The 27,880-nt window shown below is 41.9% G+C and overlaps 1 protein-coding gene across 1 annotated transcript in view; it reads right to left on the bottom strand.

Annotated features, from left to right (window-relative positions):
• Positions 1-27,880, bottom strand: part of ADAMTSL3 (ADAMTS like 3) — a 730,739-nt gene that overhangs the window by 166,934 nt on the left and 535,925 nt on the right. The window contains exons 12-15 of the mRNA XM_082255626.1: positions 17,909-17,959; positions 13,970-14,174; positions 7,069-7,216; positions 6,881-6,965 (exon numbers count right to left, since the gene is read on the bottom strand). Of these exons, the coding sequence (XP_082111752.1) occupies positions 6,881-6,965; positions 7,069-7,216; positions 13,970-14,174; positions 17,909-17,959 (489 nt within the window). The remainder of the gene's footprint in view (positions 1-6,880; positions 6,966-7,068; positions 7,217-13,969; positions 14,175-17,908; positions 17,960-27,880) is intronic.

Here is a 27,880-nt window from a genome sequence, read left to right as displayed (position 1 = left end):
TCAGAATGCACCTCTATCCTTCACCTGCCTGAATTTAGTGCTAAAAACAAACACTCAACAACTCTCATATAACAGGGGTGCTGTCAAGAATACATGAAAGAAAACTAAAGGCTTTGTTAACTAATAGTTCTACACTTTTACCTAGATAGGATAAAGTGTCAATTATCATCTCTAAGTCCAAAGAAAAGACATGGAAGCCTCCATGGAATTGGAAAAAGCTTTATATTTCTTCTCTGACAGGGAGAGATTCAAACTGAATAAAAGCACACACATGCTTCCCACTTAGGCTGGCAACAGATGGGTAGCTAGTCGAAAAAAAAAAAAAAAAAAAAAAAAAAAAAACAGATCCCACCATCCATAAAAACAAGGTGGATGGGGTAATCCCCCCGTCCTGACATTGTATTCTGACAGCAGGCCCGGCACTGTAGGAATTTACTGATCAGCAGCTGCAGCCTGATTTCCATAATGTAATGAACTTGTCTTTTTGACAGCAGTTGATTCATCTATTCACTTCTGTTGAACAGGGAGGGCCACAAACTGACTGGAATTCAGACAATCCCAGCTATAGGGGCTGAATTTCGATCCATCTATGGCCAACTCAAGAATACCAATCCCTGAAAGGTTATTTGGTGCTCATAAACACAGGTGTCAAAGGCTACTCCCAGTGCACAATCCTCATGCCCGATAAGTCCTCCCCAAACACTGGTGCCAAAAGGGTGCATTGATTTAGTTGAGCCTCTTACAAGTGCTTACACGTTTTGTAGTCAGCAATGGCATTTAGAAAATGTGGCAGGTATTGGAACTGTGGAACTCATTACTGTCAATGACTCTCCTAATGGACTCACTTATGGAAGCAATGACATAAACACAGGTGTCAGAAACAACTCCCAGAGCACTATCCTCATGTCTGATGAGCCCTCCCAGAGACTGGCTCCAAAATGGTGCATTGATTAAAACAGGTCAATACATACCAGTGCTTACAAGTTTTTTTGGTCAGGAATGGTATCCAGAGCATCCGGCAGGCAATGGCAGTGTGGAGCTGCTCATTACTGTCAACTACTCTCCTAATAAACTCAACACTTATGGAAGTGATGACAACTGGATAAATGTGGGAGACTGGCATTTTAGGGAGCCTGTTAAAATTTGCTTCGGAACATCTTCAAATAATTATGTTCTTGTCTATAGACATTCATGTCTGTCCTATTCATTCCTGTCCTATTTGACTTTAAAAGAAGTCCAGGCACAATACCCAGTGGACAGCAGGAACACTACAGTATAAACAACATTTTTGATCAACTGTGGATCTCAGATAACAAAAATGCTTTAAGAACTATCTATCATGCTGTACAAAAAAAATAATTGAAAAATAATAAATAACAATGTCGAAACCTATTCTGTAACGAAGAGGGCCCAGGGGCAGTGTTTAAAATCATGATGGGTTTCAACTGTCATCACATTCCACAACTAAAAACAAAAAAAGGTCAGGCTTACATTTTTCTTGGCTCTGCTTTTCAAACAAGTCATATTATATTCTGCCAGTAAAGAAAAAAAAAATCTCTTTGAATGTTATACAGTAATATAAATGTAGGACACTAGCCGTGGTAGACCGCAAAGGCCAAGGTATTTATCTAGCACGAGGCAGGTTTGGCAATGCTTAGGTCTGTGCTTTGGAGTACAGCCGTACATATTCTATTCTGCTCATAGTCACAAAGAGACCATTACTAGACAAATGTATCATTGCTATGAAGTTACAACATGAGCCTAAGCACGACACTCTTGTTTTCTTGATTGTCAGCCCTATATAGTGTTCCAGAATGAAAGTCAGCTACATGGCAATGGCTTTAAAAAGCAAAGGAACATTACACTTAATTAGGACTGATTTGTTACAACTGGAAAATAACAGGCGTCTGAAAAGGCAACCAAACAACAAACATTTTCAAATAAAAGAAAGTTCATCAGATATATTATGCACTAGGCCCAATTTTGTAAAGCAGTGAATGTGACATTCACGAAACCTTCACTGCAGGTGACTCAATGACTGCCATTTAAAGCTCATGCACCAGATAGATATGCCTGCAGTGAATGTTTGGTTAATGTAATTTATACTGCTTTACAAATATACCTAAAAAATGACATTTATAATAATAATTATTTAATTATATATAAAATATTTAATATAATTAAAATAAAATATAATATAATTAAATATACTTACCTGCTTTGTACAATGGTTTTGCACAGAGCATGCCCAATCTTTCTCTTTTGGGGTCCCCCGCTGGCACTCCTGACTCTTCCAACAACCGAGTGCCCCCTATAGCAAGCCACTTGCTCTAGGGTGGCTCAAATGGGCTAACTCCTGAGCCCCACTTTGTGTGGTCACTGACACACAGAGTGCGTCTCAGCCCTGCTTCCTGCTCCCTTCTCACAAACTGGGATTGACAGCAGCAGGAGCGAAGGCACCCTGATGCTGTCCCTTAGCCAATGAGGAGGGATAAAGCCAAGATTGCTGTTGCTCTCGTGCACATCACTGGATTGTGATCGGGCTCAGGTAAGTTTAAGTGAGGGATGGGTAGGGAGCTGCATGTAGAAGGATTTTTATCTTAACGAAGAGAATGCATTAAGGTAAAAAAAAAAAAAAAAATCTTTGCCTTTAGAACAACTTTAATTGCAACACAGAAAAAAAATGAATGCAAACGTTTAGATGTTAATGGCAAAAAGCAGAATAACAAAAAAAAAAAAACAGGAGAAAAACAATGGGAAGAAGTTATTAATTCGGCCTGATTAGGGATAATAAGGGGCTAAATAGAAATACATTTTGTTTAAAAAAAATTCTCCCATAGGGTTGCGTTAACTAATGTCATCCCTGTAATCTATATATAAATAAAAGGTAAATGCAATGTAACAATAGTGTTGTTATATAATTTTTCTCAGATCTTCAAGTGTCATTTTACAGAAGTGGCTGTAGCTGCTCCTTTGAAACACAGCAAATCTTGGCTGTCAATTAGGCAGCTGGGAATTGCCTGTAATAGTGCAAGGGGAAGACAAGCAGGCTCAGGCTGTAGAAGATGCATCCTGGAGTTTTTAGGGCATATCTTCAACGCCAAAGAAAAAAAAAACAGAATTCAGTTGTGCCTCTGACTATTTATATCCTACTGGATACTGGAGCAGACCTTTTAAGTTTCTAAGTATGATCCACTTAGATATGGCATGTGGCATGTTGAAGGTAAGAAGTAGACACACATGGGCACTTACTTTGTCTTCACCCAAAAATGTATAAATGTTCAAACCATGTTGTTTTCTTGAAGCTGTTTTGCAGTTATAAAGTCAGTTTAGATTGAATTAGTGATTATTGGACTAATTTTGAAAGCAATTAGTCCATCCAAAATTCATATTTCTTTATAGTTTTTGGTAGATACTGTAGGTCATAGCCTTCCAAGCATACCCAAGCCCTCCTACCCCCACATCGCTTTGCTCATAAAACAGAATCCAAAATAAAAGAAAAAAGTTTTTCCTTTAGTTCTGCTTTAATTATGCTTACGTTCTTCAGCCTCAAAGAGGGCCAGTGCTGGATATTGGAGCAGTGAGTCTGTAGGGAATAGCACCGCAGAAGAGTAGAAGAGAAAAGTATTACTGCAATACCTGCTTCTTATGTAGTGCTACCCCCGCAGGAGCTGCTTGAATATTGTTGGTTCCTTACTCTGCCTTTTCAACCCCAAGAACAGACTCAACCTCACTGGCACACCTGACAACTATGTTAGTGTAAATACAAATACAAATGGACACAGGTTGCAGTGAACACAGAAATTATCTTTACTGTGAACTTGCTTAAGGAAGGAAAGAAACAACAGTAATAATGATACTGAATAGTAGGCAGATATGTATGCATGAAGAAGGAATGAAGGGCTATTAAAAGGACCTCAAAGATCAAATCTGTCTGCTCCCAGGGGACTCCTTTAAGTGAAATGATCCAAAGAGTAGAGGTAAACACACAAAAGTAACAAATTATATGGATATGGTGGATATTACTTCAGTGAATTAACTGCCAACTCTACTTAGATTGGGCTATATGAGTCCAGGCAGGAGGAGGGCTGAGGAATGACCTTGTTTTCTATGTAAGTTCTCTCCCTTCTTCACCCCAGCACCATAGTCCCAAATGACCAGGTTAACCCTCCTCTTATGTTAGGGTCGGAACCGACCCGTTTTCAGTTTTTGAATGTCTATAAGTATCACATAAATTTGTTTATTGCATCAAGATTTTTGTACTTTGTCAGGAACCTCTATTTAAACAATGTAATAGAAAAAGAATCCTTTCCACTAAATTATAAAATACTGTGGTGAAAATTAAGACGTTCATGGTGTTAGGGTCAATTCTGACCCAGTTATAATATAGGATTTTAGGACACTGATAAGTTCCAAAACTGAAATCATAAACACTCTCTCTGCTTAGTAACACTGACAGCCAATCCCCTCTCAACCCTGTGAGCTGTAGTTAGGGAGGGGCCTATCTCTTTTCCTGCTTGTCTGGTTCTCTAAATAAAGTGAAGAAACATAGGACAAATTCATTTCAGAGTTGCTGACTTTATTTTACCATTTTTTAAATTTGAAAATGAGAGGTATGCTATCAAAAGAAAGGTCTAAGGGGTCACACCAAAAATATTAAAACCAATCTTTTCAAGGATAAAGAAGCCTAACAAGGTAACCAAGAGGTAAGAAACAAATCTGATGATAAATAATTGTTCAGAGGGTATTTTATGGCTGATTTAAAACACGGGTCAAAACCGACCCTAACATCATGGATAGTAACAGAATTCTAACATAAGGGGGAGGGTTAAACACAATACCTGATCCAGTGCACTGAATTAACTCACAACTTGAACCCGCTCATAGAATGACTAGAGCCCTAAATGTAGACAGGGCCCTTCGGACTTTAGATGACTTTATGGTGGTGCACTTGCTGTCTTTCTTGCGTAGAGAGAACAAAGTACATCCGAAGAGGTCTCAGTAGATAGAAAGGACTCAAATGGTGTTGGTAATCTTCAGTTAGATCAGGCAGGTACTATCACTGCCAAACAGAGTGTAACAGCATCACGGATTCTCCAAAGAAAGTGAGGCAGAGAAATAACAGCAGTTTAGTGTTCTGGCTTAGGGAAGATTGGGCAAGTGCCCTCTCACCAATCCTGTGTCCAGAGGCCCAAGGGGGAAATATCATAGGATCGATCCTCCAGGTTTGCCAGACTGACCACCTCTACACAAAAACACCACACGCTAAAAGGGACACCTGAAGATGCACCCGAGGTCCTCTCTGTACCCTTGGATGTCCGCCGCTGACCTCAGAGCTTTAGTAGGAACAATCACACAGACCCAGGACTGCATTACCCTTCTTCCTCATATCTTGTGGTAACTCTCCCTTCTTCCAGGAAGCCTTTGCTGCATGATTCATCCTCTCTGTCCCTAGGCTGCTGGTATTTGTAGTTTTTATCCTGGAGATTACAGTGGGTCAGCCTGGGTTGGGGACTACATATCCTAGAATTCCTTGCAGATCTTCAGTTCTCCCTGTATTGGCCAGCCCCTCTAACCAATGGAGAAACAGGGAAGGGCACTGAGTGTCCATGAATATGTCTCTCACTGCACATTGAGAGAAGAAATGATATGCAGAGGCGTAACTAGAACCTTCAGAGCCCCGGTGCAAGAAACCATGAAGGGCCCCCCCAGACCCCTAGCCGGTGCCCCTCCCTTCAAGCCTGGGGCAACTCCCACTGATCCTGGGGCCCTTTACTCTCAATGCAGGACCCTTTCACAAGTTCTTCAGTGGGCTCCCTTCCTGCCATCTTGGGGCCTACCCATGGTGGTGGAATGCCAGGGCCCAGTCGTGAGTGTGACCTTTGCGATCCTGGAAGTTCACCCACTGGTGTCAGTAGTATTTTAATTGTATTATTTTTAATCATTTTATTTTTTTTTTTTTTACAATGTCACTGACTATGACTCCATTCAGAAAAGGAAGGAGCTGGTAAATTACATATTTACAGACCCCCTTCCTGGTTCTCTATTGTGACACATCCCCTGCAGCAGCCATCAGGAGAGGGAAGGGAGCACAGTGGGGGGGGGGGGACCAGGGGAGCACACAGGGGCCCAGAGACAGCAGAACACAAGTGAACTGGATAGAAGGAGTGGTGGTGGCAGAATACAGAGGAACCAATCTCCTCCATTTTTCTCCTGCAGCTACAGGAGGAAAAAGGAGGACAGTGATTTCTCTACATGCCGCCCCTGCCGCCCCTTCTATCCAGGTGTACAGGGGAGCCGTGCAGGTCCCCTGGAGCATGGGGCCCGGTTGCAATTGCAACCCCTGTAGTTACATCCCTGATGATATGTCTTCAACAAGTACCCTGTCAAAACCTTGCAGTGATTTTACTGTAGAATTACCAGCATGGTCATCCTGTAAAAGGAAGTAGGAAATCACCAGATCTGCTGGCAAAATCAGCAGGAATTAAATTTTATTATAGGTGTGATTCAGAAATTCCTTTTTATTGCTATTGATTTGACACATATCAGCATATATGTAATTTTCATTTTTAACCAAAGCTCCACTTTAAGCAAACACTGGGATCTGAATTTGAAAGAATCCTAATAAGTACACATAAATATTTAGTCTTTTTAAACTCTTGCAGCAGGATCTGTCTAGTTTACATCAATATGAATGCTCAATAATAGACTGAAAAGAGTATGAAGGAAGCAATGTTTCATTGAGGCATGATGTAGGTATATATAACACTTGAGCCGTGAAGCTAACACACTGTACATTGTTATTTTATGAAGAAGCAAAGTGCCTACAGAATGTCCTAATCCTGCTGAGATTACTGGGATAAACAGAAGTTCTACTTACGTTGGCTGATCTGATGCTGTTCTAGTCTCCTCTAGTTCCTGTGCTTGTTTCAGCCACGGATGTTTAGCTTCCACAGGGAACTTTTCTAGCAGACAAACGACACAAATCTTCATTGTACACCAATAAAGGTCCTTTATAAAATGTGTTAAATTAAAGAACTTCTAAATCAAAGCAATCTATTCTTTTACCTCTGGGTTTGTAACATGGTACAGGTACAATGCATTCCTCCTTTATATGCGGCTTCAGCTGGGGATTGCAGCCCCCTGTGTGTTGCCCACGATGGTCATTACATAACACCACTCTATAACGCAAGCCTCTTCCACACGTCACTGTACACTGAATAAATATAAAAATATATAGCACAGCCTGGACTAAAAATTTGACTTTTACATATGCATTAAACAGTAACTCCATTTTAGAATTAAAGGCACAATGCAAACAAAAATGTTCTTTTTTCAGTAATTAACACTATCACATATTTTGTTGTTTTCAAAATACGCTTCTCTGGGTTAATGATGAACGTACAGGGAGCATTATGACCACTGACACATAAAGTGAATAACATTGATTATTCCATTACAATGGCATCTGAAAGTAAGCAATATATATTAGGCAGCAAGTGAACAAGTTATCCCTAAAGTTGATGTGTTAAAAGTAGAAAAATAGCCAAGCATAAGGATATCAGAGACTTTGGCAAGGGCTAAATTGTAATGGTAACTCCAAAACTGCAGCTCTTGTGGGATGTTCCCGGCCTGCAGTGGTCATGGTCCAAGGAAGGAAAACCAGCAAACCGGCGACAGGGTCATGTGGGGAGTGAAGGCTGGCCTGTGTGATTCAATCCAATAGAAGAGCTACTTTAGCCCAAATTTCTAAAAAAGGTTAATGCTGGTTCCGATAGAAAGGTGTCAGAACACAAAGTACATCATAGTTTGTTGGGTATGGAGCTGCGTAGCCAAAGGCCGGTCAGGGTGCCCATGCTGACCCATAACCACAGCCAAAAGCGCATACAATGAGATTGTGTGCATCAGAACTTGACCATGGAGCAGTAAAAGAAAGTGGCCTAGTCTGATGAATTCAAGAATGGTTTAGGGACACAACAAGGAGTGCAAAGTATTGACTTGTCCTCCAAATTCTCCAGATCTCAATTGAATCAAACATCTGTGGGATGTGCTGGAAAAACAAGTCCAAACCATAGAGGCCTCCACCTCACAAGTTACAGGACTTAAAGGATCTGCTACTGATGGCTTGGTGCCAGATACCACAGCAAATACATAGTTACTATAAAGGAAGAGTTACTCCAACATTGCCTAATATAAGTGAAGCAAAATCAGGTATAAATTATACACTCATTAACCACTTAAGCCCGGAGGATTTGGCTGCTAAAAGACGAGGGGTATTTTGCGATTCGGCACTGCGTGACTTTAACGGACAATTGTGCGGTCGTGCGACGCTGTACCTAAACAAATTTGACGTCCTTTTTTTCCCACAAACAGAGCTTTCTTTTGGTGGTATTTGATAACCTGTGCGATTTTTTGGTCACACGCTATAAATAAAAAAAGAGCGTCAATTTTGCAAAAATAACAATATTTTTCACATTTTTTTATATGAAATTCCCAAAAAAAACAAAGTAAAAATCAAAATTTTTTAACATCGGCCAATTTGTTTTATGCTACATATGTTTGGTAAAAAAAAATCGCAAAAAGCGTATTTTGATTGGTTTGCGCAAAAGTTATCGCGTTTACTAACAAAGGGAAAGATTTTTGTCATTTTTGTTGTTTTTTTTTTTAACGCGTAATGGCGGCGATCTGCGATTTTTTTTGCGGTACTGCGACATTGCGGCGGACAGATCGGACCCCTGACTGACATTTTTGACACTTTTGGGGTTACCAGTGACATTTCTACAGTAATCAGTGCTATATATATGCACTGTGACTGTAAAATTACACTGGCAGTGAAGGGGTTAACTTTATTTGAGAGGGAGGGGCTGTGTGTGTCCCTAGGGGCGTGATTCTAACTGTGATTGGCTGTGGCTTGAGGTGTAGGGACACTGATCAACGGTCCTACATAGTAGAACCGTATGATCAGTGTCTCTACACAGGGAGAACTGACAGGCAGCTTGTTTACACAAGCTGCCTGCATTTCTCCCTCTCCCCCGACGATCGCAGAGTGCCGCCAGTCACACGCGCGGGGGGGTCCGTGACCGCGCGGGAGCGCGCCACCGGCGGCGTGTGCTCGCTCCCCAGACCCTCCCAGGCTAGTGACGTATATATACGTCACTTTGCCTGTGTGGGGCTGACCGCCGCAGTATATTTACTTGCGGCGGTCGGCAAGTGGTTAAGCAAAATACTCCAACTTGAATTTGTAAAGAAATGAAATGAAAAAAAAAAATAGAATTCCATGAAGAAAGTCCCATACACAGAACTCCACCGCTGTGTACAAAATCAGTGACAGTTCATATATTGTAACCTCTTCCAGTGCATCCAGTGCCCACCACCTCCGGATAAAGTGCCTGCTCACCTCCAGTATCTGACCCCACTACAGAGTCATATTAGCTGATGACCATGGAAAAGAGGGGATGTAGCGTTACTCTGTGACGGGAGCAGGAGTAGTGTTGCAGTACCATCCATACGTGGAATTAAACAGAGGCTGATATGACTATTTAATGGGGTCAGACACTGAAGGTGAGCAGGCTCTTTATCCAGAGGTGGTGGGCACTGGATACACTGGAAGAAGTTATATGAACTGTCATTGATTTTGTACGCAGTGGTGGAGTTCCGTGTATGAGACTTTCTTTATGGAATTCTATTTTTTTAATTTTTTTACAATATCAAGTTGGAGTCTTTTGCTCAGCATTAGCCTGATGTTGCTGTATATGTGTTGATTAGATGATGAAAAGGCTTACATTTCTACTTCTAAATGGTGAGAGTTGAAAGATTTTTGGGGGGACATCCCAAATCCTTCCATGACAAAAATTATGGTAAAGGAAAATATTTTCCCACAGCTGATTCATTAAAACTGGAAAATATAAGACTTTGAGGTGTCAGATTAAGAAAAAAAACAAAAAAGGGGGGTGGTGAATCTTCGTCCAAACTGACATGTATGAAAAAAGAAAAATATAGACATAATGGACTTTATTGGTACCATAGACACTGGATGGTATCTTCCATCTACATCCAGTGTCTATGGTGCCATTAAAGTCCTATTTTTCTTTTTTTTTTTCAAAACTGGAAAATAAAATGTTTCAAAAGTAGAGATTTTGGCAATTCCATGCTTATTTTAAATCATCACATTTGTGTCACAATGTATGACATCATCGCATTAGATGCTTCTTTGACTCTTTCAAAAACTGCACCTGTTGGGGCTTAGAATGAGAATGCTCTTTGGTAAAACCATCTAATAATAAACATACACAAGCAATTGCATTTTATTGTAAGCATTAACCAGGATCATTCTAAAGAGAACTCCATTGACAAGGTGGCCATAGAGTGATAATACTGTGAATACCAGGCAACATAAACTCTACAAGTGTTTCACAGTGCAGTGTGTGTAGGGAAGCTTTAAAGCTTTTACAGACAAGCAGTTACTAAAAAATACTTCTGGGTTACTGTCAATGTATACTGCCTGCCAATAAAATGCCAGAAATAATAAAGAGTAGAGCTGTCCTGCATTGCCATCTTTCTACATGCTCTTCCTGTGAAGACTATAAGGTTGATTTACTAAAGGTAAATAGGCTGTTCCCTTTGCAAAGGAATTTTAATAGAGCTTATTGGATGTGGCGAAGTCTCACTTTGAAAAGAATACCCCAATCAGGTGCAGGGAAAATAAAAAAATTTTTTCTTGCACATGATTGGATGATGGAAGTCAATAGAGCTAAGCCTCATTCAATAAGCTCTGGGACAGCTTGCTTTGCAAAGGGAACAGTCTATTTGCCTTTAGTAAATCAACCACTGCTGGGCTGATTTACTAAAGGATTTGAGAATCTTCACGCAATAAGTTGAGTGAATAATAGCTTCAATAATCCTGTCATGTGCAGATGAAAAAGTAAACAGGAATTAGATTTTCACATGATGGTGTCAATATTCACATAATTTATTAGAGTTAATTTACTAATGGCAAATAGATTTTTCACAATGCAAGGGAAGTTGCACTTTGGAAGAGAGTTCCCCAGGGCTTGCCCTCAGTAAAATCTACTCTAATGCGTGTCATGGATTCACTGAAACTCTGATTTTACCAGCAGGGGCAGCAGAGGTCAGTAATTGAATCATTGTGTCCTGAAATGACCTTCCAAAGTGCAACTTTCCTTGCAAAGTGAACAGCTTATTTGCCTTTAGTAAATGAAACCCCATTGTATGACGTTTATCAACGTCCTTAGTAAATCAGCCTCTTTAAGTGGCCATGTTAAAGTTCCATGTGCAGGCATGGTGTCCACTTTTGTCACTATTAAGAAGACCAAGTAACCATTTCTGGAGTGAATGCATGTAGACAGGAAGTGGCTGCAAAGAGGCTACAGGAAGTCGGCAGCACTGATTTTCAATGAAGGTTGAAAAAAAGGGCAAAACGGTATCCAAAAGAAAATACCATAGCAATCATGTATTATACAAAGTGCTTTAGCTAACTAAATGTCTATCAAGTTTACATCTACTTTACAGTTTAAAGGTTATTCACATTTTTTAAATGCTAAAACAAAGGAAAACTATTATTTTTTGTGTTATTATTATTATTAATACTAATATTGATTTACATATCACCAACATACAGTATCTGATGAAGCTGTACAAAACAAGGGCATACAGTAATAATAACAATACTAATACATACACAGATTTAAAGACTTTTCATATTTATAAAGCAGTGATGAATCATCCACTGTACACTAAAACACATTCATAAGTAGAATGCACCTTCAGTGAATGTTTAGTGAACATCACATTCGCTGTTATATATCAATGCCTTTGAGACAGATTTGCTAAAGTGTGAACTTAGTTCAAACACCATGTCATACATGTTAAACCTTTTATGTAAATACAGTTTACCTTCAGTCCACCCAACTTTACACTTTAGTAATTCAGACTTTGCAAAGTCATTTTTCTCAGAGTTTAGTGAATAGCATGAATCTCTACTGACTTCCATCATCCAATCCTGTGCAAACAAAAATGATTGCGCATAATTGGGGATTCCTTGCAAAGTAGAATTTCACTACATTCATGAAGCTCTGGGGCCAATTCCTTTGCAAAGTGCAACTTCCCTTGCAAAGTGAACAGCTTTTTTGCTTTTGCCTAGTAAATTGCCCTTATTAGTGAACCCCTGTCCAACAGAGCTTACAATATTAACCACTTGCTGACCACCGCCCGACTATATACGGCAGCGGTCAGCCCCTCCCAGGCAAAGTGACGTACCGGTACGTCACTAGCCTGGGAGCCAATAGGGGGCGAGCGCGCGCCGCCGGGGCTCCCGCCCCCGCTCGTTCGCTAGGAAGCCCGCGCGTGTGACCTGATGTCCGCCGGTCACTCGCGATCGTCGGCTGTGAAGGGAGAAAGGCAGGCGGCTAATGTAAACAAAGCCGCCTGTCATTCTCCCCTGTGTAAAAGCACAGATCACTTGGTCCTGCTATGTAGGACCGTTGATCTGTGCTGTTACAAACAAAGCCACATCCAATCACAGTTAGAAACACGCTCCTAGGGACACACTTAACCCCTCCCTCTCCAATAAAGTTAACCCCTTCCCTCCCAGTGTCATTTTTACAGTAACAGTGCATATGTATAGCACTGATTACTGCAGTAATGTCACTGGTACCCCCAAAAGTGTCAAAAATGTCAGTCAAGAGTCCGATCTGTCCGCCGCAATGTCGCAGTACCGCAAAAAAAATTGCAGATCGGCGCCATTACTCGTTTAAAAAAAAACAACAAAAATGACAAAAATCTTTCCCTTAGTTAGTAAACGCAATAACTTTTGCGCAAACCAATCAAAATACGCTTATTGTGATTTTTTTTTACCAAACATAGGTAGCAGAAAACAAATTGGCCAAAAATCTAAAAAAATTTTGATTTTTACATTTTTTTTTGGGGAATTTCATATAAAAAAATGTGAAAAATATTGTTATTTTTGCAAAATTGTCACTCTTTTTTTGATTATAGCGCATGATCAAAAAATCACACAGGTGATCAAATACCACCAAAAGAAAGCTCTATTTGTGGGGAAAAAAGGACATCAAATTCGGTAAGGTACAGCGTCGCACGACCGCACAATTGTCTGTTAAAGTCACGCAGTGCCGAATCGCAAAATACCCCCTGGTCAGGAAGGGGGTAAAATCTTCCGGGGCTTAAGTGGTTAAAGGCGGACTAGATTCAAAACTTAAGATACTGTACATTCCACAATTGTGTTTTAGAATAAAGTATATCAGGTGATAGGACAGATACAAGATTATAGGCCTTTTTTAAAAGATGGGTTCTAAATTTTTGTTTGAACTCAGTAGAATGGCATGTCATTTTCAATGAAAAGGAGCAGTATGAAAGAAATCCTGGATAACCGAGTGAGAAGTGATGATGAGGAATAAAGAAAGAAGACGATCTGTTATAAATATATACTTGGAAACAGATCAGGAGGTATAAGGAAGTGTAAAAAATGTAAAGTTTAATATATAGGATGTTTAAATTGTGCACAATATGGAGATATTGTAAGGACTGACAGAGGGAAAGCAGAACTTGTGGAGCAGCAGAAGAGGTGTATAAGACCCATGAGGTAGTTGCAACATTCTTAAGAGCTAGTCTGTATAATAGAAGAGTGCAGAGGGTAAAGCAGAATGGTGTGAAAGGCAGATTTTAATTAATCTGCTTATTTACAATATTGAAATCCTAGAAAAATGAATTCCCTGACCAAGACCATTTATATAGATGGTTAAGTGAAGAAGAGTAAAAATAAGCCCCATGGTTCTCTAACGGAAGTAGGACACTCCAAATAGTGCAAGACCTTGTATTCCAAGATTAGAGAGTGCTTGGAGTAACATAGTTATCAACTGTTTTAAATTCTGCAGACAAGAACATATGGAAATAAACATGGCAAGTAAATTGGTAAAATATTTAGGCCTTTTACCTGTGACCATTCCATAGCCATCCATTTGGGACAGTCAAAGAGGTTGCAGGTCTGCATAACCACAGGTTTGGGAGCATACATACACTTCCACTCCTCCACCTGCAATATTTCCCCATTTATTGTTTCCTCTACACATACAATGGTGCGCTTCTGAGTGCCTCCACCACAGGAAACTGAGCATGCTGTCCAAGGGTTGTGCTCCCATCTGGAATAGAAATGTTGAGACAAAAAAATATATTGAGCACTTCAATGAGAATTTTACCTTGCTTTCTGGGCTACAACTTTCACTTAACATACATTATATTACTAAAAGTATTGGGACACCTTCCTTAACATGCACATGAACTTTAATGGCATTCCAATCTTAGCCTGTAGGGTTCAATGTTAAGTTGGCCCACTCTTTGCAGCTATAACAGCTTCAACTCTTCTGGGAAAGCTGTCCACAAGGTTTAGGAGTGTGTCTATGGGAATTTTTGACCATTCTTCCAGAAGCGCATTTGTGAGGTCAGGCACTGATATGGACGAGATGGCCTGGCTAGTCTGCACTCTATATCATCCCAAAGGTGTTCTATCAGGTTAAGGTTAAGACTATGTGCAGACCAGTCAAGTTCCTCCACCCCAAACTCGCTCATCCATGTCTTTATGGACCATGTTTGTGCACTGGTGCCCAGTCATGTTGGAACAGGAAAGAGCCATCCTCAAACTGTTCCCACAAAGTTGGGAGCATGAAATTGTCCAAAATGTCTTTGTATGCTGACACCTTGGGAGTTTCCTTCACTGGAACTAAGGGGCCAAGCCCAACCCCCGAAAAACAACCACAAGCACAAAGCAAGGTCCATAAAGACATGGATGAGCAAGTTTGGGGTGGAGGAACTTGACTGGCCTGCACAGAGTCCTGACCTCAACCCGATAGAACACCTTTGGGATGAATTAGAGCGGAGACTGCGAGCCAGGCCTTCATGTCCAAGATCAGGGCCTGACCTCACAATTGTTATTCTGAAAGAATGACCAAACATTACCATAGACACACTCCTAAACCTGGTGGACAGCCTTCCCAGAAGAGTTGAAGCTGTTAAAGCTGCAAAGGGTGGGCAAACTCAATATAGAAACCTACAGACTAAGACTAGGATGCCATTAAAGTTCATCTGTGTGTAAAGGCAGGTGTCCCAATACTTTTATTAATATAGTGTATTTAACATAAAGCATTGTTACGCAAGACAATGTAATCTGTAGTTATTAAACATGATATTACCTTATTGTGAAAAATAAAAATGATATTACCATTTCAATCTACAAATATCATATTTATTAAAACAGGGGTTCTGTACACCATTTGCGTATAGAAGGCCCAAAAAAAAATCTTTTTTTCTGCTTCTGTGATTGTCTTGCTGATTTACCCAAAAGTCTGCACTGAGATAATTGACAACTTTCAGGCAACTCCAGCCAAGGAGTGTAATTTTTGACGCAATACATTTGTAAGGTTCTGGCACTCTCAGTGCCTCCTATCACATTTATTCCGGGTGATTTCCATCTACCTAGACAGAAGAAACACATATAGGTGTGTTTCCCTTTAAGGCTGAAGCTGTCATCACCCAGCGCCGGACTAGATGGCTATTTAGGGCGTCGGTTCTCACTCACATGTGTTCGTTCAAACACCAGTACCTGGATACTAATCTTGCTTGAAGCTTCCATGCTTGCAAGCTCTCCTCGCTGACGAACCTCGCTGCGCTGATCCCTGCATCCTGCTACTGGATCATCCGCATCTCCTGAGCGATCCTTCGGCTATCGCTATTAGTGCTAAGTACCCCACAGGGGAAATCTCTATAGACTTGTACTAGGCTTACACTATTTAGCTCTGCATAGCAAGGACTGTCTTTTACATCTGCATAACTAGATTGCTAGCTCTTGAGGCTACTGCTACTATTTCCTGCACTGGGTTGATCTCTCCTGTATGCACCTGCTACTCTGTCATCTGTTATCATACATGATAGCTAACCCTTCCTGCATCCATCTGCACTGTCTCACCTCAAGTGTCTGTCACCTACCACTTCCACTCAAACCTATCCCTAAGACCTTTATCATTGTCTTACCACATGTATATAAAGTCACACTAGGAACCAGCTTAATTACTGTGTGTATTTACTGGCTGAAATAAGACCTTCCATACATGATGAGTCATTGAGGTTGGGATTGGTATCTCAGCATATCTCCTACATGACTACTGACGTGGAACTACTTCTGCAGCTGAAAATCCACACCTTATAAGAAACGCAAGGAGCGTTACAACATTCTGGGGTTCTTCTGGATGCAGAAACTAGAGATTTTCTCAGCATTGACAGCGCTAAAGTAATTTTAAGGAACCCTACTATTAGGAAATCAGTTTGGAAAAGGGCATAGTGTGGGGCATTCAATAAATCATTTACAACAATTTTCTGAGGGTAGCTACCTGCAGCTGATTCAGGCAGGTATTTGTTTAAGAAACTGTCACTATGGCTGTGACAGAATCTTAAAAAGTTACCAGCAGTTCACAGATTAGGAAACTAGCGATAAATAAGCTGGCGCACACTGAGCTGGTGTACAGAGGTATGGCAATGCTCAGGATGGGTGTGCCTTTTCACTGGGAAGCTGCTATGAATGCGGAAGCTACCCACAAAGGACTCTGTCTCTGGCCCTATTCAGCTGTTGACTGGGAGATTCCATGGCTGAGAGCTGAATGTAAACAAAGGGGTAAGGGATACTGGTAATGTCATTACACAAATATGGCAACGCCCATATTTAAGAAATGTTGGGCTCACAGGGAAGGTGAACCTGATGGGGAGCAAGTCCCTAAAGCTGCAGCCCTTGTAGCAAGGGCAAAGCTTAGAAAACATTAGAGGGATTTGTTCTTGAACAGGTCCTCCTTGCTTTTGATTCACAAAGGACAGCAGTGGGTAGATTCAAAAGTTGCTACTGGACTGAACAGCAGCGATGGATCGACCCACTTCAGTATGATAATAATCAAAAACAAGGTGGACCTGATGGGAAATTAATCTCTCAGCTCCCCATCAGGCTCCACCACTCCACTGCAAATGTTTTTAGGGATGCACCTGTCTCTGTGATGAGCACAGTGGCTGGGGAGCTGGCGTTCTGAACAAGGGACATCCAGTATGGACACTCTGAACTTAATGTCCAAGCTACAAAGGATTCATCTTCTGGGCAAAATTGAATTAAGAAATCCATTTTTATCTTTTTTTAATTGTATAAATATGATATTATAATATCTACCTGGGCTATTATATCACTCCTGGATGCACTTACAGTCGGAAAGATGTAGCTGGGCCTGATCCCTCTGGTCAAAAAGTAACCTTGACCAAATGCAATACAATGCTCCCAACCATCTTTATGTTATAAGGAATACGCTACTTTACCCATTCAGGACAAAGGGATAGTTTTTTTTGTAGGGCAAACAGATGTTTGTTGCTCTGTTAATCTGTCCAAGCCCTGAGTATAATCCATGTGTAAACTTCAGGTTGGAGTGTGCGAGCATTCACCCAGGAGCAATGACCTTCTCCCCTTCCCATTGTGACATTGCTGGGCATGTAACTGCCCGTTTAGGCCCAAGCACTGCATCATGGAAGGAAGGAAAGAAGGTTACATGCATCTACCCTCATAACAAAAATTACCAGGTGTCTCTGGAATCTCAAAAAAACAAAAAACTTTTTAAAAAAAGGCAGCAGGAAAGCACGGCAATAGTGAGCGTCAGTGGATTGAGGGAGTAGGGGTTAAACCTTAAAAACATTTCCGAATTCTTCAACTATTCTGGGTTCTGTTAAAGCAAGTGTGCAAATTCAAAATATGACCAAGATAAAAGATGTAATATAATAGGTCAATTACCACTTGCATCATAAATAGTTTTACAAACATGGCTTGCATTAAGGAAATACTGTAAATGCTACATACCGTGGAAGAGGCTGGAAATGGTCATAGGGCATTATCTCTTTAAACCCATCACTATAGAGACAGAATCAACATGTAAGATATTAATTTAATATACATAGAAGCATTCATCAATATAAAATATTTGGTATCAAACAAATTGTAATTCAATTCTACTAAATAATATGTTGTTTTTCTAATTGTAAAACTGTGCCATATAGAAACATAGATGTAATCAGGATAGTTGGCATTAAGGGTGTGTCCATTGGGCATAATAAAATACTTCATCACATCTACGACACCCTCAGACCCTTTAGTTGGGTGGAATTAGATTTGCAACACCTTCTCCGGGATCAAGAAAAAGCTGTTGCATAAGATCCATATCATATTTGGTATCTAAAATAATTGTAATTTCATTCTGCTAATTAATATCAGCCAAGAAAGAGCTGTTGTATTAGCAGCTCTGAGATTTCAAACTACCAAGGATACCAAAAGTCAATTTTCTGAGGGCCTGTGACTCTACCATATCAGATTGGACTTACTCTGCAAGGGATCCCAACACTGCACTGAACCAAAGACTAGGCAGACTCCGCTTAAAGTGACTTAAAGGTTTTTTCACCTTAATGCACTCCCTGCATTAGGGTAAACAACCTTCCAATACTTGCAACCAACCCCCCCCCCCCCCACCCCCCTAAACACTTTCCTCTAAACCTACTAGTCCTTTCTCGATCCAGCGCTGTGCCTGTCTGCAGAAATGCTGCTCCCTCTTTCTGCATTCACAGGAGGCTCTGAGGGCAGCAAGAGTCATTGGCTCCTGCTGCTGTCAGTTACATCTTGTCAGGAAGGAGTGCCGTGTATGAACAAGCCACGCTGTGCGTGTCTTTGGATGCACACAGCCTGGCTCATGAGCACACCCGCACGAGTGCCCCCTCAGCAAGCCATGTGCATTCGGAGAAGAGGAGGAGTGGAGGGCACTGGCGGGAGACTCCAGAAGGGGAGATAAGGGACTGCTCTGTGCAATACCATTGCACAGAGCAGGTAAGTATAACATGTATTCTGCAAATATTCCCTGCATTATTTTTTAAAAAATTAAAATGATATTACATTTTTTTAAAGCAGTGTAACCACTTGCCGCCAAATCACATACATGTACGGCATTTGACTTCAAGTGGTTGTACTGGAGGGATGCCTGAAGCTTTTTTAGAGCTGACGTTCGGCTGTTTTTACAAGCGGTGGGAGGGGACGCCCCCTCCCGCCGCCTTCCACTGATCACCTGGGCTATCCTGTCCCACCAGGAGACCCGAGCAACCAGCTGCTACATCCACAGGCTGGCCAGAGACACAAACAAAGTTACAATCGGCTTTGATCAGGTCTCGATTATGGTAACCCGGAAGCGACCACATGACATCACTTCTGGTTTACTTGGGAATCAACGGCGCCAGTTGTAAGAAAATCAAAAGTATTAAAAAATGTAGATCTTGCCTTTTTGAATGTTTTCAAATGCAGAGCAGGGGTTTGGGGTCTTATAGACCCCAGATCTCTCCATTACCAGTACCTGTCACTGCCTATTACTTTCACAAGGGATGTTTACATTCCTTGTGACAACAATAAAAATGTTTAATAAAAATAAAAAGGTACAGTGTTAAAAAAAAAAAACTGAAATAAATCAGAAAAAAGAAATATAAAGAACCCCATCCCTCCGTACCCGCTCGCAGAAGTAAACACAAACTTAAGTCACACAAGACCTCCTCTGTAACTCTAAACAGGTTACCTGTAACATTTTTTTAAAGCATCGCCTATGGAGATTTTTAGGTACCGTCATTTTTCATCATCCTACGAGCGTGTGCAATTTTAAAGCATGACATGTTAGGTATCTATTTACTCGGCGTAAAATCATCTTTCACATTATACAAAAAAACTGGGCTAACTTTAATGTTTTATTTTCTTTTATTTCATTCAAATGTATTTTTTCCCCAAAAAAATTAAGTTTGAAAGACTGTTGCGCACATACAGTGTGATAAAAAATATTGCAACAACCGCCATTTTATTCTCTAGGGTCTCTGCAAAAAAAATATATATAATGTTTGGGGGTTTCAGGTAATTTTCTAGCAAAAAAACATGGATTTTAACCTGTAAGCAACAAATGTCAGAAAAAGGCCTAGTCAAATGGTTAGCAAAGATTTTTTTATATTGCAGCTTACTAATTCTTAGATGTGAAGTTTGCAATATTTTTTTTTTTCTTTGGGCCTTCTTTCCTTTATTGTCACCATTCACTATGTTGCTTTTCAAAAGAACAAGCTGTCTTACAGATCTATCCATTTACATGGATAAGACAAACCATTTAACACTGGAAGGGGTGCTTGCAATGATCAGCTTTTGTTTATTTATGTAAAAATGTTATCCCAAAATGAAAAAAAAAAGCTGTTGTTGCAACTCATTATAAAATATTAGCTGATGTTTGGCTTCAATTTGTTACTGTAATTAAATCTGCTGGTGAATTTAACCAGACGGACAATTCTGCTGTCTGCTGAGCCCCCTGTGCTTCTTCTTCCAGAGTGGGGGCGCTTTAATACAGGAAGTGTGTTACTGACCAGATCACCAGGTGAAAGCAGAGGAGAAAAATCTTAACTTAATGCTTTAAGCTGAGTTTCCGAATGCTCTAACTATTGCCTCTCTGAAAAAACTATTGCAGTGTAAAACTCAATTACACTATACCCCAAGGTACTTTCATTTGGGGTATTGACAAGTTTTCTCCACATTGGAGGGGGAGTCATGTCCGACAGAAGATTTCCAGGTTAGAAACTCGCTGGTTTCGGAGATTTTCACTCTCACTCCCTGTTCCATTTGAGAAAAGAAATTAAATAAAATCTACACCCAAGCAGAAAAAAAGAAGTTAGAAGTTTTAAACATTTTTTACTCTATCCAAAACTAAAAAAAAACAAAAACGTTTAGCTTTATTTTGAAATGAAAATTGAAATTTTGAGATGGTTTTTATTTGTTGCTAAACTTTGCACATCACTATTGCACATCACTATGGCACATCACTAAGCTCATCTGGTATCCTGTAACATGTGAAAACAGTTTACATTTCTGTTACTTATAAGAAGACATCTATGGTTTAAAAATATATTGCAAAGCATTTGAAACTGCTGATTTTTTACAGCCTTGCAGTCAGAGCTAAGAGCCACAGACGCCAACATGATTCTTACATTTCCGAGTTGGCTGTTGGCAGGTACGTTTGTTTCTGTGAGGTATACCATCACATTTTGCACAGAATTGTATTTTCAGAAATACGACAATCATTTTCAATGTCAGTAGGATAGAACAGGATTACTGAAGTCCCAAAGTGCCAAACACTGATGGACTTGTAGACTAGGCAAACAAGTGGTGTATTTGTGGTTGGACCAACTGTTGGCACTCCAGCATTTTTAGGATTTTGCTCTGACACCCATTGCTAGTGTTGTAGAAGCTATTAGAACAAGACAAAAAAGTGTTGCTTCTGAGAAATCCTGCAATAAAAACAAGATGAACACAGTGGACAGAATCAAGGTCATGACATTAGTTTTCTGATGTCTATGGCAATAAAAATAGGGATTGAGGTCACCAGGGCTTTTTTTCTCAGAAAATAGGTGCAGGAACTCAACCACGACCCCCCCAAAACCCCCTCTCCAAATTGGTCAAAATTGCACTAACAGTGGGAGGGTCTTAAAGGGGCATTAAATACCAGGAATGAATTATTATTAATTAATTAATTCTGTACAGAGTGCAGAGTTGGGTGGGGTTACAGAGTTCAGGGGTGTGCTACGTGCAGAGCTTCAAGAGTGTGCTACAAACATAGTGCAGAGTTCAGGGGTGTGCTACGTACAGAGCTTCAAGAGTGTGCTACGTACATAGTGCAGAGTTCAGGGGTGTGCTATGTGCAGAGTTCGAGAGTGTGCTACGTACATAGTGCAGAGTTCAGGGGTGTGCTACGTGCAGAGTTCGAGAGTGTGCTACGTACATAGTGCAGTGTTCAGGGGTGTGCTACGTGCAGAGTTCAAGAGTGTGCTACGTACATAGTGCAGAGTTCAGGGGTGTGCTACGTGCAGAGTTTCGAGAGTGTGCTACGTACATAGTGCCGAGTTCAGGGTTGTGCTACGTGCAGAATTCAAGAGTGTGCTACGTACATAGTGCAGAGTTCATGGGTGTGCTACGTGCAGAGTTTCGAGAGTGTGCTACGTACAAGGTGCAGAGTTCAGGGGTGTGCTACGTGCAGAGCTCGAAAGTGTGCTACGTACAAGGTGCAGAGTTCAGGGGTGTGCTACGTGCAGAGTTCGAGAGTGTGCTACGTACGTAGTGCAGAGTTCAGGGGTGTGCTACGTGCAGAGTTCGAGAGTGTGCTACGTACATAGTGCAGAGTTCAGGGGTGTGCTGTGTACAGAGTTCACGGGCAGGCAACACACAGAGTGCAGAGTTCATCCTTCTTCCACAGCTGCTTAGCTCTGTATCCCCCATCCACATTTCACTTTCACCCCTCTTCTTCTCTAGTACTCCCTCTCTCACTTGCAGAGAGATCATCCAGTGGGGGGTGTCAGCATCCGCACTGCACCCCAGGTACCTGCATGTCCTTTGTCCTCATACTGCAGTTAGAAAACACAGGAAGTCAGACCTCTGTGTTTATGAGTGATAGTGGTGAGCAGGGAGCAAAGAGCCTGAGCCAAAGGTGGTGGAACTGAGTTCCATCAAGTTCCAGCTAAAAAAAAACCCTGGAGGTCACAGCAAAAATGGTGAAGAGCCTCTCAGTACAGACTCATTTTGTGCTCAGGTTCAGAATGTACTCAGTAGAACTCTTTAGCTTTTTTTTTTTTTTTTTTTTAAAAAGGAGTATAATGAAATTTAACCTCCAGGCAAGCTCTGATAAAACAGGTGAGGACAGTCTTGAGTCAGGTTTTTCCAGCACCCAGAGAAAGGATGCAGAAATGCACCCCTTCTAATGAATTCTTCAGAATCTGTGTACCACCTTGTGCCCATTCTTTGCACCCTTGCTCCAACTGCCCATAGTTGGCTTGGAGCGTGCACTGCCCTTGCATGGCCAATCCCTTTCTTTCTTGTAGCTAGAAGGTGTGTGTGTGTTTTGTTTTTTAAATGTAACATTTTTTTAAATTAATTTTCAATTAAAAATAAAAATACAAAACACCATGTGAAGGCTTTGAAGGGGAGGCATATCTGCATTTACAAATGTTTTTGTGTCAGCTGTGGGAGGATGGATTAGAGAGCAGGTATGTTGGAGCACAGAGTGATAACATTAGCTATGCCCCTGGTTTCTAGGCACTGATCTGGAGCTTGCATATGGTGAGGGGGCAACTAATCTCACCACTGCACCTTGGGCAGCTGTCCCTCCTGCCCACCCCTTGTTCTGGCCCTAAGTGGAGAGCAATGTCAACACGAACCGGCTGTACTGTGGTATAGTGTATTTTCACTCATCTCTGTATACCAGAAACTACAAATGCAGGATGCGATGCTTGTAAATGGACAGATGTGGCAAATGCTGGTGTATAAAATGTCTATGCCATCAGCAAGGTTTTACAGAAGAGTAGGTCACAAATTGGCCTAGTTCTTGTGGCAGGATGATATTGTATGTACAGAATGTAGCACTGCCCCCTTGAGGACTGCTGAATTCTTCACCTTTATGGGTCCCTCTGGGTTACCATTAGCAACTGCATGCACAAACTTAACACTTTACTTCCCGGCTCAGTCAATGATCAGTCTAGGGGTTGTGGTTGTTTTTGTTGTTTTATTTTAAACGGGGATGGGAGAAAGGATAGAGTGGGAAACTCCAGACTTGAACTATTCACAGTTGATGAGAACTATTATCTGAAGATGCAGCAAAGCTCCAGATTCACCTTGTCACTAGATGAATTTAGAGTAAAATCTCTGTCATGAAACTTGATTGAGCAACTATCTTCAGGGTACTCGCCTAGCACCCCCTTTCATTCCACCAGCTGCCCCCTCACAGGTCACACCCTCAAACACAATCCCATGTACTCACGATACTGTTTTTCCAGGTTCTCCAGTGTCTCAACCCATCTAGTCAGCTCTCCTGGACCTCTGGGTTCAGCTCCTTCATTCTGGTTCACCAGGCCGACTGTGACCACATGCCACCAATGCAGAGGAGGAGACGGCCGACTCTGCTCACCAGCCAAAGATCCCGAGCACATGTGCTCCTGGCTTTTATACCACACCCCACAATGCACCAAGGCAGTAGTCTGTGCCAATCACTGGGGCTGTATCAAAGCCTGTGTACCCATTGTTCTGGTTTCCTCCACTGTCCAATAAGCCTCCCTATTGGACCAGTGTGAAACACTCCCCTAGGCCAGATAAATCACACACTGAGCACCATGAGCAGACCTAACTCACAGATCCTGCTTTCTGTTAAGCAGAAAGCAATACAGAATTTGCCTGCTGCTCCTCTGATAGGCAGACAGAGCCAAAAACTATACTCTCTCTAACAACTACTTAGGAGGGTGCTACAAGGACATCAGACAAAACTTTGACCACACAACTCAACTGTTAGAGTAGTTCTCCATGTAAAGTGTGGTGCCTAAGACAGGAGGGGTGAAATGACTCAAGAGATCAGAATTTCCAAACCAAGAATGTTCCACCCAGTAAGCAATGGCTTCTTTCTGGGGGAAGATGAAGTTGAGAGGCGTTTAGAACACCAGATCAGCCCTTTTGAATGAGCTATGTTCGAGCCTACTGTGATTTACCAACGTTCTGTGTCTTTTGGTTATTTACTGGCTTCAAAGTATTGGTTTTTATATGTTACATAGGTTGAAAAAAAAATACACGTACATCAATCTTAACCAATAGAATTCAATCAAAAAATATATAACCTGCATATACAGAACCCTAAACCCATAGTTGAGATAGAGGAAGAACATAACTTCTAAAGCATGGTCCAATTTCCTCCAAAAGGAAAAAAAAAACCTTCCCGATCACCTAAGGCAACCAGATATTCCCTAGATCAAATATCTTTGGAGTTATTCTATATCAATTAATAGGCAATTATATTCTGTGTATTTAGAAACACATCAAGAGTTATAATGGTTCTAAAGGGAGACATATTTTTTCAATCTTAATACATTCTCTGCATTAAAGTGCTGTTCCAGCTGTGAAAAAAAAAAAAAATTAAAAGTCAGCAGCTACAAATTTTGTAGCTGCTGACTTTTAATATGTAGACATTTACCTGTCCAGGGAGCCTGCAATGTCAGCACCCCAGCCCATTTTTGGATCGACTGCAGGGTGCTGTCTACACCATTCACTCTAAGGGAAACCGGCAATGAAGCCTTTCGGCACTGTCTCCCGGAAGTGGGGAAGGGTACCTGTCAAAAACAGGTAACCGCTCCCCCCTGAAAGGTGCCAAATGTGGCACCAGAGAGGGGGAAGAATTAGATCAGTGGAAGTTCCACTTTTAGGTGAAAAAGGTAAAAAAAACTGTCGGCATGCACCTGCCCTACACCACCTCACCCCCCCCGGACCCACTTTTTCTTACCTGAGCCTGATCTCTATCCAACGATGTGCACAAGAGCAAAGATTATCTTCACTCTTTAATTTCTCATTGGGTCAGAGACAGCAGCAGTACCATTGGCTCCAATTGTTGTCAATCACAGCCAGTATGGAGGAGTGGAGGGTGGGGCCAAGCTGCACTCTGTGTGTCAATGGACAAACAGAGCGGGGCTCAGGAGCGAGGACAAACGAGTGCCTCTATAGCAAGTGGCTTGCGATTGGGGTCACTCAGCAGGTAAAAGGAGTCAGCGAGGGGCCTCAGAAGAGGAGGTTAGGGCTGCTCTGTGCAATGGTTTTGCATGTAAGTATGGCACGTGTGTTATTTTATTTAAACAAAAATCAAGCATTTGCAATCACTTTAAACAATCAACTGAGCTGGTTTGAACTAATCCCTGAGGAAGTCTATTCCACATTTATGTAGCTTCAAGGGCTTGTTTCTACAGGAGGCAGGTGGTTGAGCCTTGGTCCCCCCCCCCCAACCTAAGCAAAGGCTCATTTCTGTACATTTGCAACTTTGGTTCGCAGCCTCAGTAAAAAATAAAAGGCATTCTGCATTCGATGGGCAGTACCCCTTTGGGATAAAGGTTTACCTAAATAAATAATAGCTGATCACTATAGGCACCCCTTTCAGTGTGTAAATGGTTTGTCTCACATCTTCAGGGCAGCCTGTTCTGTTAAAAATAACAGACATACTGATAGGATCCCCAGGTGAAAATAAAAGAACCTAAAAAAGAACACTAATGCAGCCATCACATCTAAGAATTGGTAAGCTGGGATCTAGGGATGGAGTTCCCCGAGGTGCAGCTAGCTCACCTGTATCAGCTCACACACTCTAGCTCTATAGAGCCTAGAACGCAAGAAATGAACTATAAGGTATTGACCCACTGGTACAGGATGCTGGTGACTCTGTCTCGGATCTACCCATCGGTCATAGACCGATGCTGTAGGGGGTGCGGTCAACGGGGTGCCATAATACACATATGGTGGGAGTGCCCAGTGGTCATGCCCTTCTGGGAAGACATTAGGAACCAGATAAAGGACATTTTAGGCTTGGATATCCCTTTTTTACCACTTCACTTTCTCCTACACATTCCCTCAATGCCGCTTAGCCAATATAAGAAAAGCGCTCCACCACACCTGCTAAATGCAGGCAAACGATTGCTTCCAGTTCATTGGAGGACTGCTGGGGTTCCCAGCAGGGGGGAGTGGGTACAGAAGGTGTAGGAGATAATGACGATGAGGAATGGGTAGCGACATGTAGGGGCACAAGGGAAAGATAAGCCCATTTATGGGCTCTGTGGATGGAACGCACCTCTGACCCTACTCTTGCCCCATCAGCCTTGAATTCTGCAACACTAGAACTAGCAGACCCATCACTTGGGAGGCGCCATGGACAGAGATCTGTCCCCAAATCTTTGACAGACTGACTCGTCTTTCGCCCTGGTGCGGCGGCAGTGGTCATAGGTGTGGGTGATCGGTAATAACTGCACAATGAGAGCAAAGGTACGTGCCACATCCTTTGTATTCCCTTTCTACTTCCTACATTCCCTCTCTCTTTTCTTCTTTCTTTTCTTTCTTTTTTTTCTCTCCTACTTGTTTGCCGAGGTCGCACCAGATTTCCATGTCTTGATGATTTACTGATGGAAGGGCCCTGGTCGGAGTGCTTCCTGATAAAGGTCTGTATAAGATGGTGAATCTGACCCCTCTTGCCGTCCGACATGACTTGGTATGATGGAGGCTTTGATGCCCCCCTCCTCAGTCGGGGGCGAGGGGGTCAGATTTGAGATGTTGTGGGTTTCTGGCTCTTCTTTCTGGTTATTGAGCCTATAGGGTGCTGATGTACTAGACCAGGGGTGTCAAACTCAATTTTATCACGGGACGCATCAGCATTATGGTTGCCCTCAAAGGGCCGGTTATATCTGTAGGATTAGATGTCCAGTGCACCCCACGCCCCCTTACACCCTTACATGAAATGTCAAGAACCCCAAACCATCAGGTGTCAAGAGTCACCCACCCTTCCTTACAGCACAATGCACCCCCTTACCTTGTGCTGCTGCCAGGAAGAAGATGCGGTTGCATCTGGGAACAAGTGCAGGGTCTGGAGGTGAACCAGAGGAGGGCTGTAGTCAGCTTCCAGAGTCTGCTGAATGCTGAGACCAGGGGGAGGCAGAGGCAAGGTGGTGTTGCAGCTGCACAGAGAGGTGCAGGATCTGCAGGAGTTCTGCCCTTCTCTCTGCTGCAGGCTGCTGAGAAGGGGGGGGTGGGAGGCAAAGATGAGCCTTTTTGCAGATGCACAGAGGAGTGCAGGATCTGGCAAAGGAGTTCTGTCCTCTCTGCTGCCGACTACAAAGACAAGGGAGGGGGCAGAGACAAGGGGGTGCTGCCGGAGAGATGAGAGGGCCACGTGAAATGGCCTGGGGGGCCGCATTCGGCCCGCGGGCCTTGTGTTTG

The sequence above is a fragment of the Pelophylax lessonae genome (assembly GCF_965119305.1).
Source record: "Pelophylax lessonae genome assembly, chromosome: 4".
In the NCBI taxonomy this organism is placed as follows: domain Eukaryota; kingdom Metazoa; phylum Chordata; class Amphibia; order Anura; family Ranidae; genus Pelophylax; species Pelophylax lessonae.
The sequence above is the reverse complement of the archived record's forward strand: the minus strand, read 5'-3'. Positions and strand labels throughout refer to the sequence as shown.